The sequence below is a fragment of the Malaya genurostris genome, chromosome 3 (assembly GCF_030247185.1).
Source record: "Malaya genurostris strain Urasoe2022 chromosome 3, Malgen_1.1, whole genome shotgun sequence".
Taxonomy (NCBI): Eukaryota; Metazoa; Arthropoda; class Insecta; order Diptera; family Culicidae; genus Malaya; species Malaya genurostris.
The window spans coordinates 183265687-183284467 of record NC_080572.1 but is presented as its reverse complement, the minus strand read 5'-3'; the positions used below and the strand labels follow the sequence as shown (position 1 = coordinate 183284467).

The window sequence follows — 18781 nt, the reverse complement described above, 5'->3', positions numbered from 1 at the left end:
GAACTTTATCATGAGTGAAAATGCAAATGCAAATAAACTAACATAACTGATTTTGTTATTATATTGTTATAATAAGTTTCAATTTTCAACTGTTTTTATTTGTTAAATATCTCAAAATAACATAAATTGTTATACATATCAGGTGTGGATATACTTGTGTTATGATTTTGTTATGTGCATCTGATCGGGCTGGTAAAACTCAGTCACCATCGAAATTGTTGATATTGAATGCATCCAGAATGCTTTTCTAACAACAATTAAGAAGCAGTTTAGTATATGAAATTACAAACTTACAAATGATATATATATATATATATATATATATATATATATATATATATATATATATATATATATATATATATATATATATATATATATATATATATATATATATATATATATATATATATATATATATATATATATATATATATATATATATATATATATATATATATATATATTTATATATAAAAAGGGTGATTTTTTAAGAGCTTGAGAACTTTTTTAAACAATAAAACGCATAAAATTTGCAAAATCTCATCGGTTCTTTATTTTAAACGTTAGATTGGTACATGACATTTACTTTTTGAAGATAATTTCATTTAAATGTTGACCGCGGCTGCGTCTTAGGTGGTCCATTCGGAAAGTCCAATTTTGGGCAACTTTTTCGAGCATTTCGGCCGGAATAGCCCGAATTTCTTCGGAAATGTTGTCTTCCAAAGCTGGAATAGTTACTGGCTTATTTCTGTAGACTTTAGACTTGACGTAGCCCCACAAAAAATAGTCTAAAGGCGTCAAATCGCATGATCTTGGTGGCCAACTTACCGGTCCATTTCTTGAGATGAATTGTTCTCCGAAGTTTTCCCTCAAAATGGCCATAGAATCGCGAGCTGTGTGGCATGTAGCGCCATCTTGTTGAAACCACATGTCTACCAAGTTCAGTTCTTCCATTTTTGGCAACAAAAAGTTTGTTAGCATCGAACGATAGCGATCGCCATTCACTGTAACGTTGCGTCCAACAGCATCTTTGAAAAAATACGGTCCAATGATTCCACCAGCGTACAAACCACACCAAACAGTGCATTTTTCGGGATGCATGGGCAGTTCTTGAACGGCTTCTGGTTGCTCTTCACTCCAAATGCGGCAATTTTGCTTATTTACGTAGCCATTCAACCAGAAATGAGCCTCATCGCTGAACAAAATTTGTCGATAAAAAAGCGGATTTTCCGAATGGACCACCTAAGACGCAGCCGCGGTCAACATTTAAATGAAATTATCTTCAAAAAGTAAATGTCATGTACCAATCTAACGTTTAAAATAAAGAACCGATGAGATTTTGCAAATTTTATGCGTTTTATTGTTTAAAAAAGTTCTCAAGCTCTTAAAAAATCACCCTTTATATATATATATATATATATATATATATATATATATATATATATATATATATATATATATATATATATATATATATATATATATATATATATATATATATATATATATATATATATATATATATATATATATATATATATATATATATATATATATATATATATATATATATATATATATATATATATATATATATATATAGACATGCAATCACTGTGAAAACTGACTTTTGAATTGAGGCTCGGAGAGCCAAGTGGCACATACCATTCGACTCAGTTCGTCGATATCACAAAATGTCTGTGTGCGTATGTATATGTATGTATGTGTATGTATGTATGTATGTGTTTATGTGACAAATAATGTCACTCGATTTTCTCAGAGATGGCGTGACCGATTTTCCCAAACTTGGATTCAAACGAAAGGTTAAAACCATGGTCCCATAGCTCGCTATTGAATTTTATTTCAATCCGACTTCCGGTTCCGGAATTACAAGTCAATATGTCAAAATGAAAATTCGCACTCAATTTTCTCGAGAATTTCTTAGCAGATTTTCACAAACTAAGATGCAAATGAAAGGTCAAGAAATTCTTTAAAAAGTTCCTAGAAAGTTGATCCAGATTTGGCTTCAAGCTCCGGTATTACAGCGCAATAAGTGAACAATTTTCAATTTCAAGGGGATTTTTTTCAAAAGTGTTGGTAAATTCATCTAGTTGGCAGACCTTGATAGTTAGTGGATATATAAATCTCCTACTAGTCCTCGGTTTCCGCTTCCGAACGTATCGGTAATAGTGAAAAAAAAACTTCAAAAACGGAACTCACTTCGATTTCTCAGCAACGGTTAAAACGATTGTCATAAATCATAATTCAAATTTAAGCTATCTTATAAGATACTGTGTAATTTCATTAAGATTCGACTTCCGGTTCTGAAATTATAGGGCAGTGAGTGCCAAAACTTTCAAACTGTCATACAAAATGATGCAAAACCGGCATGCATCGGTAAGTGCTGACATGGAAGAAGAAAACACCACCACCTAGCACACAGCGTGCTTTGTTCAATTTTGTATAGTGTGCAGGGTTGCCACATTTGAATCTATATTAACTTGACATAACTCATCGATAAGCTACCCATTGGCTGAGCAGTATTTCGATTTCTACGAAGATGTCGAAAAATTGGTGTCTGATTGTAATTAAAATTTTTTGGTACTTTCATCTTCTATTACGGTTTAAATTTTAAACACTCATCACCCTGTAATTTCAAAACTAATTTTTGTATGGGACTATAAGTTTATTTTAATTTGAATTTTTGTTCTCTATTCTCGTTACATCCGGAAACGGAATTCAGAAATCGGTGTTGCCAAAGTCATTTAAATTCGCCTAATGGATTGTTAACCATTTCATTAGATTCGAAATTGAATTTGGAATTTTTTGAATTTTGAAAATCACTAACTTAGAGAAATCGTAGTGCATGCCGCATAAAATTTTTGGGTACCTTCCGGGATCCAAAACCGAATTCCGAAAAAACTGAAATGAGTTTGTTTGGGCGTCGACTCTCAAAATCTGTAAACCCGATAAACCCGATAATATTATGTGAAATTTTTACACTAATCATCCAGTATTTTTTGAACCGCAAGCCGGATCTAATTAAAAACAAGCAGTTTTTATGGGACCTTAAGACCATTTAGTTGAATGCCAGATGGACGAAATCGGTTCAGCCATCTACGAGCAAACTGAGTGACATTATTTTATATTATTACATATATCAACTGGTAGTTCCGGAACCAGACGTCGGATCCAAAAGATATTCAGAAACTTTCTATGGGAGCAAAGGACTGAGTCACATATGAGTCCAAGTTTGTAGAAATCTGTTAAGCCATCTCCGAGAAAAATTCATGAAATTATTTTCACACACAAATTGAAGAATTTGTTGTAAGAAGTTGTGTTTTTACCGCAATTATTGTTGCAAGCAGTGTAAATCGATATAAATATTCGTTCTGAAATTAAAAAAAACTGCAATCTTTATGTCATATGCCATATGTCATGTTCAAACGATTATGTTGCCAAAACCGAACCGTGCTAAAATCGAAACGTCATGAAACTGAAATTTTTGACATAAAACTTTGTATAACGCAAAAAGTAAATATCCTATCTCAAAAACATTTACAAGCGTTCAGGATCTTTATAAAACTTTGTATAACGCAAAAAGTAAATATCCTATCTCAAAAACATTTACAAGCGTTCAGGATGACCTTTCATATGCGACTAGTTTGATCAAAACCGGTTCAGTCATCTATGAGCTAGACTTTTTTGTTGATAACACACACACACACACACACACACACACACACACACACACACACACACACACACACACACACACACCCACGGCCATTTGCTCAGTTCGTCGAGCTGAATCGATTGGTATATAACACTCGGCCCTTTTTGTAAAGTTTGAGCGAATTCTATACCTAAAGACTGTCCCAGAAAGTATGGACGCAACCAAAAACCGCTGCAGTTTCGCAAAGGTTCAGAATCTGTCAATTTTTATGGCTGCGTCCCTTTTGTTTACACTCTTCTCTAACCACTTGTGCAGTTGTTTATTCGTTTTCATTAGTTTGTTTCGAAATACGTGGATTTTCAGCAGAACAACGTCGAAAAATTGTGTACAAATGGTGCATAGAACGCGGACTGTCACTGAAAAAGATACACGGAAAGAAATCCGTTACTGCTGTCATGATTAGAAAATCATGAAACCAATCATTTAAACTTCTCATGAAACCATGAGCAAAAAGTCATCTCCCATGAAAAGAAATTTTATGTGATGTACCGTTTGACCAGGTTTCCCCCGCCTCTTCACTTGTGAAAATATTGAGAATCCATTGGTATTGGTCATTGCACCTGTTCAAACCATGTTAATGCCAGTTAAGCGATGAAATTAAAAACAAAACCTAAACTCCGAATGACCGAACCTGAATTGGCGGCTAGTATAAGTCGAAAGCAAGTTTTCGTTCGAAACGTCAGTTAAGACATTGCACTTCGGTGCGAAACAAAAAGTATTCTACAACTAGCAGAAACTTTACATCTGCTCATTTATGTTGAACTGCTAACCGGCAGAACAGGTCAACAAAAAAAAAAATATAAGACGAAAACAAAAACAAATTTAAAAACTAAACGCATACCAAACATACCCTGCGAATGAAATCATCACAAAGTATAATATAATATTCTAACCATAATTCACAAACAACTATTCCAGTTACAAGAAAACCCACTTTTTTATGGTTTCACCAGAGCCAACCAAACCAACAAAATAGCGAAGAAAGCACCAAGTTGCAGAGCAAGAATTCTGAACTTTGTTTTGTTTCTTTTTTTTTGCGGCGGTGGCGGCGGCACGAGCCTGTTATGTGACACGAGCGCGATAAACAATTGTCCGCTGTTTTGACGTCATCCGCGTGCGCTCGGAAGCGAATGAATCAAGCAATTCCAAGCGAGAGTATGACTAAACTCAATAGATTCATTGACGGAAAGCACGAATCCTTGCCTTTCGCCCATTCGCCAGCTATGATTATGTGCACGAGTGATGCAATTGCTGACGGGGAAGTGTTAGTGGTTGCGCTCACTGTACCGAAGCATAGTAACAGGTACACTTACATCCTTATATATCCGATATTGGTCAATGGCCCACACGGTTGGCACATGCGTGTTAAGTAACTGCGAAAGTGATACATGTTTATTGCAGGCCCGTGCACAGATTAGCCGTGTTTTGCCGACAGCGGTGTCACCCACGAGGACACATTTTACCAACTCCTGGTGTGGCTGCTCGTTGTCCATACTTCCATGGAGCTCGGCCCGTTTTCTTTGGCTGTCGCGGACTAGTCGGATTGCTGTTTCCTATGCGACTCGTGGTGATTAACGGCCCAACGGAGGAATCTGGAATGATAGGAACGAAACAGAAACTAATTAGCATTGGGTCATAACTATGCTAATTTAGTGTCATTTGAGTGAAGAATAACTCAAACTTGTTAGCATCTCGGGAATCGAAACATGATTTCGGTGTTTGCTGTTTGCTTACACGTGATACTGGGCATCAGCGTTCGCGGCAAGTTTAGGGAAGGTTTCAATCTGTCTCGAGGTGTTTTGATAGCAACAGCGAACCGGGATCACGAGACACCAAGCGTTTCCATTATTATGCAAAATTCCTTCCAAAATTGATGCCATTACACTTTTTTCACTAAACCACATTATGTCATCCACAAATAGCTATCTTTTGTAAATGAACCCATTCAAAACAGCACGATAAGAAGTCGCGCGAATCAACACGGTCACAATCTCTGCTCGGCTGTTTGTATATTCAGACCACAATAGGTAATTTGTGTGGTATTTTTCGACGCAATTGGTCTTTCTAAAAATAACTTCATTGCGGAATGGAACTGACACTTTGAGTGAATGCCGGCGCCGAATAAACGAAAACAAATTTTTCACTGGATCATTCATCTCTTCTGTTCGCATGGCTTTGGTTTGCAGTTTGGTAATTCGTGTTCTATGGCGTATGAAGTCGTTATCAGACGACATCAGTTGTCTAATTTTATCAATTGTTTAACATGACATTCTAAAAACAAAACAGATCGACCCAGTACAATGTATAGCATGAATTATGAAAACAAGCGAATGAATACGACATAGTAATAACAGCTGTTCGGCATGTCGGACCATAACGTACCACGGAATATAATTAGTAGTTTGGAGCAGGAGAAAAGACGATACGTTCGGTCGTTATGCGGCACGATCCAATCGACATGGCGGTACACCATGCGGTAACACAGTTTATACATACAGGTGTATGCGCACGACATTCACTGCAACCGACAGGACAGAACCTACATTTATTGAATACCGAGTGAATCCACAATAGACGGTGAACTGCGTTTATCGGAAAGTTTAGGGGACTTTCCGGTAGCTCAATTTGGCAGTATATGATGACAATTTGGTATCCAAAGCTGGTATTTTTTTATTCGCTTTCAAAACATGACTGAAGCTAAATACTATCGATGTTATATTCTGTTTCAGAGCAGGAGTTGCTAGCGCATATTAGTATTTTTATTATGATTGTATCTGGTTTGTACATCACCTGCCGTCTGAAGTTTGTCAACCAGGTATTTATTTGTGTGTTTTTGCACCCACGCGGAAGCACGAATTTAAAATTAATAACTAGCTACGGGTTGAGCAGCAAATGAACGAAACTTTTATTTCACTGTATCATTTTGATCATACTAGTGTTGTTCTCAAGGTAATTTTAATATGATTTATTTATTTTGCCACCACTGAGACGTTTGAGCCGTGTTGAGCTTTTTTAATATTTTAGACCGGCTTCTTGTTAATCGGGAAAATTGGCAATGAAAGAAATTTATTCGTTCACCAACGCATTGGCATTCCATACATTCACAGTTCGAAAAAAATCTTGTGATTTTACATCCGTCGTATTTCACACAAATTTATATTCAAGAACATGTAAAATTGTGCGATTTGAAAATTACACAGCTTTAATTCGAATAAAATAATAAACAAAAGATCGATAGTAGCAGCGCGACTTGAACCGATACACATCAGATCACAAGCACATCGGTTACTCGATAGAACCATAGAGCTCATATCTGTTCATTGATCCATATAAATCCATACAGCGACACTTGGCAAATTACACTCAGAACGTGTAAATCCTGTGCGAGTGGAATATTGCGTCATTTGAAAAATTAAGTACTTGTGAATTGTATCGTTTGTAGAATTATGCCACCTGTAAAACTCATCATTTTTTCCGGTGTTATTTCTATTTGGATTCTCGAGATTTCGATAACTTCAGTATTAAAAGAAGGTAACATTCGATGTTTGTTTGGCGTTGGACAAGAATGGCTACTCCATCGCCCATTACAGTAAACCTGTCAAATCGAGTCAGGGTCGTTTCATCGAAAGCCGTTTCGTCGAATCAATTTCGCCGAATCTACAATTGTCTTAACATCGTGTTTCAATTGATTTAAAATAAATCAAAATGAAAGATGATAGTGTTCACGCCCGTTTTGAAGACCTTAAATCGTATATCTAAAATGTTTCCCTTAAAAAAAGGATACTCTATTGATTAAATTTTTCACATATTTTTTTACCCTCTGAATGGAATATCCGGGAAATTCAGGTATAGAGTTTAGTTGCAGAATCCAAGACCAGAATCGAGTTCCAGTATTTTAGAACCGAAATCGAATTTGAGAACATGATTCTGAGCCTGGAACCGAAATCTGGAACTGAGATCAGGATCTGAAATTAAGGTTAAGACCAGAATACAGTTACAAAATTCCTGTCCGGGATTCAGATTTGAAATTCAGCTCCAGAATCTAAGACCAGAATCGAGTTCCAGAATTCTGGAACCGAAACCTAATTTCAGAAAATCGTTCTGAGCCTGGATTATGGAACCGAAATCTGAAGCTGAGATCAGGATCTTGATTTTAGACCTGGACTGTGATAATAAATTTCAGAATACAGTTCCAAACTTCCTGTCCAGAACTCAAATTTGAAATTAAGTTCCAGAATCCAAGGCCAGAATCGAGTTCCAGAATTTTAGAACCGAAATCGAATTTGAGAACGTGATTCTGAGCCTGGAACCGAAATCTGGAACTGAGATCAGGATCTTCATTCTAAGCCTGGACTCTTGAACTAAATTTCGGAAATCAATTCCGGACTTGAGAGCTCAAAACTGAAGTTAGGATCTGAAATTAAGGTTTAGACCAGAATACAATTACAAAATTCCTGTCCGGAATTCAGATTTGAAATTCAGTTCCAGAATCCAAGACCAGAATCGAGTTCCAGAATTCTGGAACCGAAACCTAATTTCAGAAAATAATTCTGCCTGGATTTTGGATCCGAAATCTGCAACTGAGATCAGGATCTTGATTTTAGACCTGGACGATGGTATTAAATTTCGGAAATAAGTTCTGGACTAGGATCTGAATTTCGAAACTGAAATCTGGAACTGAAATTGAGGTTAAGACCAGAATATAAAGACTCTCCCAGAAAGTATGGACGCACTTTGATTTCGCTGTAAATAATTCACAAGTGTTAGATATTCAAATTTTATTCGATATACTGATAATATTAGACCAGAACAACAGAATATTATTCTCAACATTTGATACTTAGCCATTGTAGACTAACTGGCGCACCTTCTTGCGAACGTTCCTCATTAAATTCCGTACAGACTTCTTGGCGACAAGTTTTGACACTTTTTTTCAATCTTTTTCGAACTGTTGAATGGTTTCGGCTGCCGAGACATGTTTCCTAAGATGTGCCTTCATTAATGCCCAAAATTCCTCAATTGGTCGAAGTTGTGGGCAATTTGGTGGATTCATGTCTTTTGGGACGAAAGTGACATTTTTGGTAGTATACCATTCTACCGTTGATTTCGAGTAGTGGCAAGAAGCAAGATCTGGCCAGAAGACAACAGGATCATTGTGGCTTCGAATCATGGGTAGAAGTCGTTTTTGTAAACTTTCCTTGGTGTATATTTCACTGTTCATTGAAGCAGTGGTGATGAAGGGTTTCGAAATCTTACCGCTGCTACAAATTGCTTGCCAGACCTTAGCTTTCTTACCAAATTTCTCGACTTCAATCGATGTCTTGGACTGGTTTACCATTTCCCCTCTCGCACCGAATAATATTGTGGTCCCAGCAAGGATTTGTAATCGAGTTTCACGTAGGTTTCGTCGTCCATGATTATGCAGTTCAAATTTCCAGCAAGAATCGTATTATACAGCTTTCGAACCCTCGGCTTGATCGATGCTTCTTGTTTCGGACTACGTTTTGGTTGTTTCTGCTTCTTATGGGTTCGAAGATTCAAACGTTCTTTAGCACGAAGAACATTTGAATTCGAAGTGCCCACTTTTTTGGCCACATCCCGAACTGAAACCTCCGTCTTTTGCTCGAACGCCTTCAGTATACGTTTATCCAACTGAGGGTTAGCAGGACCTTTTTTCGACCCGTTTTCGGTTTATCCTCACCGATCTTCCTGATTGCATTTCGCACGGCGTTTTCACTTACTCCTTCCATTTTTGCTATCTTTCTCAGTGATAGTCCGCGTGTCAGAATCGAGTTCCAAAATGCTGGAACCAAAACCGAATTTAAGAACTTAATTCTGAGCCGGGATTTTGAAACCAACATCTGGAAATCTGATTCTAGTCCTTGGTTCGGGAACAAAATTTTGGAAAATAATTCTGGATTTGGAATTTCGAAATTGAGTTCCAGATCTTATATTGAGTTTCCAGATTCAGAATTCCGGAACTGAGTTCTGTAACTGAAGTTCTGGAACTTCGGACCAGAGACCAAAAGCCAGAAATTGGATTGGTTGTATTTCCATAATTTAGTTCTAAAATGCATTCCAGAATTCAGGTTCAGAATTCAGATCCAGAATGCAGGTCTAGAATTTAACTACAAAATTTAGTTCCACAATTCTAGAAGTGTAGCTGAATTCAGGAACTAGATTCTGAAGATTTTCGAAGTAAATTCCGGATCTAGATTCTAGAGCTGAATCTCGGAGCTGAGTTCTGGATCAGAATTAGAAAACTGAAGCCTGGACCGGAATTCTTTAACTAAAATTCAGCTCCAGACCAGAATTCAGGTCCAAAGTTCAGTGTTAGGATTTAGATTCAGAATCCAGAACTGAACCAGAATCCTACTGGAGGACGGGTATAGCGGGATGGATTAGTCGATGCCCACCTGGGTTCGATTCCCAGCCCCGCGCATTGGATCAGAATGTTTTCTGTAGCCCGAAGAGGCGAATTACCTTAACGTTAAAACATCTATAATCGAAACAAAAAAGAAAAGAATCCTGTTTTAGAATTCAGACCAAAAATTCTGGTCGAGGAATTTTGCTTCAGAATTTAATTCCAATGTTCAGAACATAGACTCAGTGATCAGTTCAACAATCCATATTCAGAATTCAGTTCCAGAATCTAGCACCTAAATTTAGTTTCAAAATTCAATTCTTGAATGCGGTCCCAAAATTCATTTTCAGAATTAAGATTATTTAACATCAATGAAACTGAATCGACTCCATTTTATTTGTATTCACATCATCCGGTTATGTCTTTGACCTTACCCACCCGCCTCTTTCCTAACGTCTCAATCACTAGTTTTTATCTTTATCAGAATAAATGTTTTAACGTTTCTCGTCTGAAAATCATCAAACACAAAATGAGCAGTCGAAACGTCGGGCAGTGAAACAGCTGTTCTTTTTCAAGAGACTGTCAGACTCGAATGCAATACCTCATTGCATTTACGGTCGTTTTATCGAATTCAAAAATTAAACGGTACTTGTTCTCTTTGCGATATTCCAGTTAAATATTCCTTTGGGTTAAATTATTATTAAATGACACTTTCGGCGAAACGACTATCGGCGAAATGGCCCATTCGAAATGACTGGCTTTTGTCGAAATGGCCTTCAGCGTAGCGACTTTCGGGAAAATGAAATTCGCAGAAATGATTCACTCTTCAATTTGAGATTTGGTTTTAGAAATATTTCGATAACAATAGTACACTGAGGTCTCTTTTTACGCGGGGGATACGTACGCGTAAAAAAACCGCGTAATTTCGGAAATCCGCACAAAAAAACCTTCAAACTAAAGAAAAAAAAGTTTGATGCCAAACATCTTAGAAATGGATAAAACGTCCAGATTTGGTGTAATCTCAAAAAAAAATTTTTTGTGGAAATCGACTTTGGGACATTGAAAAATTTTGAGACTTCGACTTTGGAAATCCGCGTAAAAAAACCGCATAATTTCGGAAATCCGCGTAAAAAAAACCGCGTAACTTCGGAAAATCCGCGTAGAAAGAAATCGTATTAAAAAAATGCGTGAAAAGAGACCCCAGTGTAATCTAAAAAACCTGTGTTTTAATCCACCTAGTGGTGTAATGATGCCTTTCTCATATCAATCATACTATCATATATAATACTGTGGTATTCTTCAAAATAATTTTCTTCGATTCTTAAAAGAATAACCAAAATCGGTTTGTTTGACCGTCTACTGATAAAAACTATCAATTGGAAAACATTTGAGGACGATTTAGAGAAATTTTTAAGGTTTTTCCCCATTTTCAGTGATGGTATACAATTTTTAACCCACTTTACCCTATATTTCCGGATCCGGAAGTCGGATCCGCATGAAATTCAGGAATTACGTATGGGACCACAGGACCTTTCATTTGAACCTAAATTTATGAAAATCGGTCGCGCCATCTATGAGAAAAGTTAGAACATATATTTTCTTTTTTTTGCACGTTTTACCCCATAACTCTCGAACCGGAAGTCGGATCCAAATAATATTCAGGATTTTTTATGGGACCTCAAGACCTTTCATTTGAATCTAAGTTTGTGAAAATCGGTTACGCCATCTCTGAGGAAAGTTAGTGCACTTATTTTCACAATGTTTTGCACATTTTTCCCCATAACTCCGGAACCGGAAGTCGGATCCAAATGATATTCAGGAATTTCGTATGGGACCACAAGACCTTCATTTGAATCTTAGTTTGTGAAAATTGGTTCAGCCATCTTCGAGAAAAGTTTGTACAAAAAAACGTTACATACACACATACACACACAGACATTTTGCGTACTCGACGAACTGAGTCGAATGGTATATGAAACTCGGCCCTCCGGGCCTCGGTTCAAAAGTCGGTTTTCACAGTGATTGCATAACCTTTCTATATGAGAAAGGCAAAAAAGTAATGAACGAAAACATCTCAGTACGAAAAACTTTGAAATCAGAGATCGTCACAGTCACAGCTGTAGGGAGGTGGCGATTAGTGCACACCTAAGCTTTTTGATTATAAATCAAGATCATAATCACGTCTACGGAATCATAAAACCTTGTTTTTCATTATCCTCAAATGAACGATTACAATTATTATGTTGCTTACGGAATGAAAGCCACAAAATAATCGTGTTTTGTTACTAATAGTGCGCAAGGTAAGGTAATAGTGCGCAGTGGTACACAATTATGCGCACAATGAATTTACCGTAGTAAATAGAGGTAAACATTTACAGGAGCTCACAATGAGATGCGCACTAATATGTACCGCGCACTATACCCACCTTTCCCCTATTATGTTTAATTTTAACTCACATCAGTACCCAACGGACCTAACTTATTGACTAACCCATCACGCTATACCCGCCCCCTCGAAATATATTTAAATTATGTGAGATTGATCTTTTCACACTGATCACCCTATATCTCCTGAACTGGAAGTCGGATCTGATCAAAAAACAAAAAAACAAGTTTTTATGGGATCACAAGACCTTTCATTTGAATCCTGGATAGACGAAATCGTTTCAGCCATCTACGAGAAAAAAGAGTGACAATATTTTAATTTCGTTACACATATCATCATGTAGTTCCGGAACCAGAAGTCGGATCCAAGTAAAACTCAGGAATGTTGACATAAACCTTCGAATAACTCGAAAATTGAATGTCCAATCTCAAAAACACTCAATAGACAAAACATACAGACACAGACACACGCGGACATTTGCTCAGTTCGTCAAACTGAATCTATTATTTTCGGGCTTCGGCCTTCGGAAATTTTTTGTTTGAGCGAATTCTACACCTACAAAAAAGGTAAAACAGAAAATATTATGTTAATTGGAGAATAAAATGGGAAAAAAACCACTACAGTTGACTTTATCCTTTTCGGCATAATCGAATAAACAAACCATATCAGGTCTTTGAGGACAATTGGCAAGAAACCATTTTGATAGACACAAGATAAACATTCGCATTATGGCTTCTATTTTGATAAGCGTACAGGAACTGATAGAACCGCACGTGTCACACCAGTATAACAATTTAATTTTTTTGTGTAGATTTTTTAGGAATACTTGGATCCAGAATAATTTATAAATCACTGGACTGATATCGGTTGATGGTTCATTAGTATATATTATATGCAATTAGTGTGAACAACAGAGAAAAGTCATCTTATTTTCAAATAAACTTGTAACTTTGCTAAACATTTTCATTGATCTCATACCTAAACTTGTACTCAAAAATATAATTGGAAACATGTGCACATCTACTGCCAGAAAGGAACATCAATTTCGGAACACTGAACGAATTTTACTCCGCTAGCTTTAAAAGACATTCGAACAATGCTTGCCGGCATCGAAAAAGTCCGATGGGATAAATAATAAACACTAATTATATATCAATTCTCGATTGACTCAGTTATAGCAGCGATCGAACGCTGCTCGTGATCGAACTTCCACGATTGTTTGTGTTAAAGATTCACGAAATTAAAAATTCAACTGATTACTACATTCCACATCCATTTATTTTTAGCTGCGCAAATATTGAAAACGTAGAACGCTGTTTGTTCATCGCAAGAAACAAACGGCGAAAGTCGCCCTGACATTGCTCACCCGGTCGGTGTTTTGGGCGTTCCGGCGGGGCGGTTAAAATCGGACACTACCGGTTCGAATTGGTTTCCGGTTTTGTTTTGCCAGAGTATGGTGCAGAGTATTGAAGAAAAAAAAACCGACAGACGAGCTTCCCTCCGATGAACACTGTATGTAAATTTTCTACCGCTCGCTGTTCTGTTTTCGATTGAAAACTCCAAAACTTGTAAACATAAACAATTTTCCTCCGAGCACTTCACCGGGTGGTGTGACGCCGCCGGTTCCGATGAGAGCGATCGAGTTCGGTTATCGCCATCGATGATAGTGAACACTGGCGGTATGTTGATTAGCGTCTCTTGACAACTGAGAAGGTGTCTTCCATCGTATGTACAACGATAACTTTGATTGATGATTACGACTTTGTTGTTGTTGACATTGCGCTATTGTATCACGTCTACAAGCAGATGCCGTTAGCAGAGTTGAACTGCTATTCGCCGTGCCTCGGCACAACTGTTTTCAGTCAAGTTTGATAGAGAGTGACGGGAGCTTCCTGATGATATTACTGTAAATGCACCAGCTTACTATACGATGTAGGCAAGCAAGCAAGTGTTGGTGTTAGGCGGTCCGTCGCGATAGCGGCCAGAGGAAATTATTTAGGATCAATAAAAACATTACTGACCGAGTACAAGATTAGTTGACACCGGTAATACTTGGTTACAGCGGTTAACGCAGGTCAGTGCCGGCCGTCCGTTTCACTTGTATTAGCTAGCACACTAACGGAGAGGTAATTGCTCTAAGTAAGTGCACTGAAGTCCCGGAGAGAAAGGGTTTGCTTAAGATACATTTTTTTCAATTAGAGGATCTATTGTATCTTCACTAGTACTTCGTTTGTGCATTTTTGTTCACAAAGTAATGAAACACGAAATTCGTAAACAAGTCCAAATTTAAAGATGAACACTTTTTAGGTGCTAAAAATGTTCTAATAAAGTGGTATGATTTCTTTGACGTCGAGTGTTAAATATTGCACAACATTACCGCACACCTTTTAACGCGCTAGTCGTTCGTATCTAGAACTCTTTATTAGAAATAATATTTGATTTTTTTGACTAACACATTAGGGTGTTAGTTTCACATATCAGTCGTTATTTATACGACAATTCTAAATGTCAACACGATCGCTTCACTGTAGCTTTAGATCTTAAAGCTATCGAAAGCATCATCAATGTACTTAATTATCGCCCTTTTTTGCTGCTTTTGAACGAACTCAAGTAATAGTTGGAATCGGCTGCGCCATTTTCGGGAAAATTGTGCGGATGGAAAAAAAAGAATGCGGTGACGATGAAACACGCAGCGGCAGGCCCTACGAAGCAGAACAGATTCAAAACCATATGAAATGATGGATGAAACCGGGGTAAAATAAATGGCAATAATAATAATTCATAAAATAGTAGTTCAGTTTTTGAAGCTATATACGTTACGAAGTTTTTCGAGGCCTAACACATGGGCTGAAAAGTCCCGGGCCTAACACATAGATGGTGCTAGTTTTACTGCAGTCCCCTTTTTCCAGTTAATACTAAAACAGCTGTTAAAATTTCATGATATTCTATGGTCATGTTTAAACGTAGCAAACCGCTCCCACCGCTGAATTTTCCAAAGAAATTTCCAAAAAATATTCCATTTGACGAAGCTTTTCACTTGATATTATCGACGATGAAGCGTTACGTTAAGTTAAAGAAGCTAGAAAGCGTTGCATGCGATAATTTTGTTAAATTAAGAGTTACAAATCATATGAGTTATTTTGTGGAAATTATAAATGTTAAATCCGTTATAAAGGTTAGATTCTTGAGGTAAACGAATTATGATGCGTTACTTTTCAGTAAGTTTTAGGCGGTACGAAGCTTTACATGCGAATTTTTTTTGTAAGTTATAGACGTTACGAAGTGTTACATGTGTTACTTTTTAGTGAGTTACAGGCATTACGAAGCATTACAAACGTTGCTGTTTTGTAAATTACAGGCGGTTCGGGGCGTTATAAGGCTGTCCATAAAAGACGTCAGCTTTTGACTCCCCATCCCCCCTTTGGCACAAATAATTCAAATGGAGTACAATTGAATAAACTGCATCAGAATCAGATAAGAGAAATTCTTATGATATACTATTATCAATGCTAGAAAATCGAATTACTGAAAGAATTATCAGTGCATAACTTAAGTTAAACCGTTTGAAGGCATCTTTTCCTTGTTTACTCATATTAGGCAAAATTTATTAATTTTGCTAATTTACTCGCTCTTCCGTGCACTTTTGCTGATCACAACATAAATGATTTCCTGCATCATTTATTTATTTATTTATTTATTATTAAATTTATTCATCTGACAATAAAATGGTCTTAATGAATATGTTTAGTCAAGTCATAAAATTGTAGATCGCTGTACTTTCTGCACGAATTTGTGTGATGGTTCATCAAATTCAAAAAGGTGTTCAACGGTGCTAAATGTCCTTAAGCATGATGTTATCGGTTCGTAATACCCGAACGTCGTTCGATGAAATCTCGGCTGAAATAAACTGGTAGAGCGCAGTGATCGTTGTGAAGCACGAAAATCGAGTTGAGACAAAATCTTCGGTGAGTCGATATCCCCGTTGATCAGTTTTGCCACGAAAGTAGTTTGCTGAATTTTCCTGCGTCGTTCCAATGAGTCGAGTCCGATCAGTCGACAGCGATCGTGGTATGGTGGAAGATCAAGCGGATTCTGCCAGGGAAGGTTTCTTAGAGCAAGACGAACAAATCGTTTCTGAACGCGCTCAGTCCGTAAGTTCCATGTAAGTTGATAAGGACTCCAAATTACGCTAGCATTTTCCAGTATTGGACGAACCAAAGAGCAATATAACGCCTTCAAACAATACGGATCTTTGAAGTCCCGCCCGATCTTTGCAATAAAACCTAGTTGCCGTGTCGCTTTTGATATTATAGATGAACGATGCAGATTGAAGGTAAGTTTGGCATCTAACAAAACACCAAGGTCATTAACATGGTCAACTCTCTGGAGCGTTTGTCCATCAATTGCATAGTCGAATCGAATTGGGTTCAGTATTCGGTGAAACGTTATGACCTGGCATTTTGAAATGCTGACAATCAACCAGTTTCTACGACACCAGGCGACAAATGTATCTAGAAGTTTTTGAAGCCGGATGCAGTCGTCAATAGAGCGAACTTCAAGATATAATTTCAAATCATCGGCATATACTAATCTGCAGCCAACTCCGAGCACCGAAACAGCATCGTTGAAGAACAGCAAAAACAAAAGTGGACCCATATTGCTACCTTGAGGAACTCCTGATAAATTTGAGAACGAAGATGACACAGAAGAGCCGAGCTTAATTCGCAGGACTCTACCACATAAGTAAGAGCGTAGCCAGTCAGTAAACTTTTGTGTGGCGCCCAGCCGCAACATCTTGCACAAGAGTATTCGGTGGTCAATTCGGTCGAAAGCTGCTTTCAGATCAGTGTATACTGCATCAATTTGTACTTTATTCTCCAAACTCGAAAAACAACTGGAAGTGAAATCTAAGAGATTCGTGCTGACTGAACGACCAGGCATAAATCCATGCTGATCAATAGAGATGTAATTTTTAGTACGAAAAAGTACCTCAGTGCTCACAATTATTTCGAACAGTTTAGATGCAGCTGATAAATTGGTTATGCCTCGATAATTTCTAACATTTGTACGATCACCGCTCTTGTATACAGGAAACATGAAAGACTGCTTCCAAGTCATCGGAAAAATACCTTGCTCAAATGATTTGTTAAGTATAGTGCACAAAGGATCAGCTAAAGCAGAAGCGCAATGACTGTACACCGCTGCAGGTATGCCATCTGGTCCGGCCGAGAACGATCGTTTCAACTTCTTCGCTGCGGCAACAATCATATCGGGAGTAACCAAAAATGTGTCAATGTGCACTAAATTCTCAGGAACATCCACCGCGGCGGTCTCCGCATCGATACCGGAGGCTGTTTTTTCTGCAAACACCGAAGCAAAGAACTTTGCAAACAGATCACATGACTCCAAGGATGACCTGGATTCAACACCATCGAGACAAACTTTTGAAGGAATTGATGAGCATTTACGTTTCGAGTTTACAGAAGTCCAGAAATGTTTGGGATTTCGACGAAGATCAGTTTGAACCCGCATAACGTAGGATTTGTACAACCCCGCGTTTAATTTGCGATGGTTTTCACTGGAACTTTTGAACATTCGTTTTATTTCAGCGCTCTTCCAGCGACGATGTTTGCGATGCCAAGCATTTCGAATTTGTTTCAATTTACGAAGCAAAGCTGTGCTCCAAGGAGGACTTATTGGCCGTTTTACAAAAGGCAAATTTGAACTTAACCACTGAGTTATTTTGTTACAGAAAAAAGATGCCATTTCATTTGCGTTGTCGATATCTTGCAAAGCACTCCAGTTAACGTTTTGCAAGAATTCAAGTAAAGCACCAAAATCAATTTTTCTATAATTTAGTGGCCTTGATTCATTCGTGGAGTCCATGTTGCGGGAATTGTTTCCGCAGTCAGCAGCCAACGAGACAATCAAAGGCGGATGATGCGGGTCGACAGGTAGCAGTGGAGTAACACTACAATCAGCTATTAATTGATGCTCCGAAGAACAAAAGACCAAATCGAGCAATCGCCCAAGATGATTTCTGCACTGGTTTGCTTGATGTAGATTTAAAAAATCCATACCATCGATCAGCGCTGCACCAGCAGCGGATGGCAACAAAGAACAAGCGGGTTGTGTTTCTTCATGCCGTTGATTCCACACAATGCGGGGCTGGTTGAAATCACCACACACCAGAACAATATCATTCACAGAACCTTTACTGCACAGTTCCGAAACAGTTGAAATGTGCGCATCGATCACATCAACGTTTTGGCTTTTATCAGGGGGAATGTAC

The 18781-nt window shown here is 37.6% G+C and overlaps 1 protein-coding gene across 5 annotated transcripts in view; it reads right to left on the bottom strand.

Moving 5' to 3' along the window:
• LOC131438450 (rho-related BTB domain-containing protein 1) overlaps positions 1-18781 on the bottom strand; it is a 120421-nt gene that overhangs the window by 42242 nt on the left and 59398 nt on the right. For all 5 annotated transcript variants that reach the window (XM_058608475.1, XM_058608478.1, XM_058608479.1 and 2 more), the window contains exon 2: positions 5053-5331. In XM_058608475.1, coding sequence (XP_058464458.1) covers positions 5053-5232 — 180 coding nt within the window. In that variant the 5' untranslated portion in view covers positions 5233-5331. The remainder of the gene's footprint in view (positions 1-5052; positions 5332-18781) is intronic.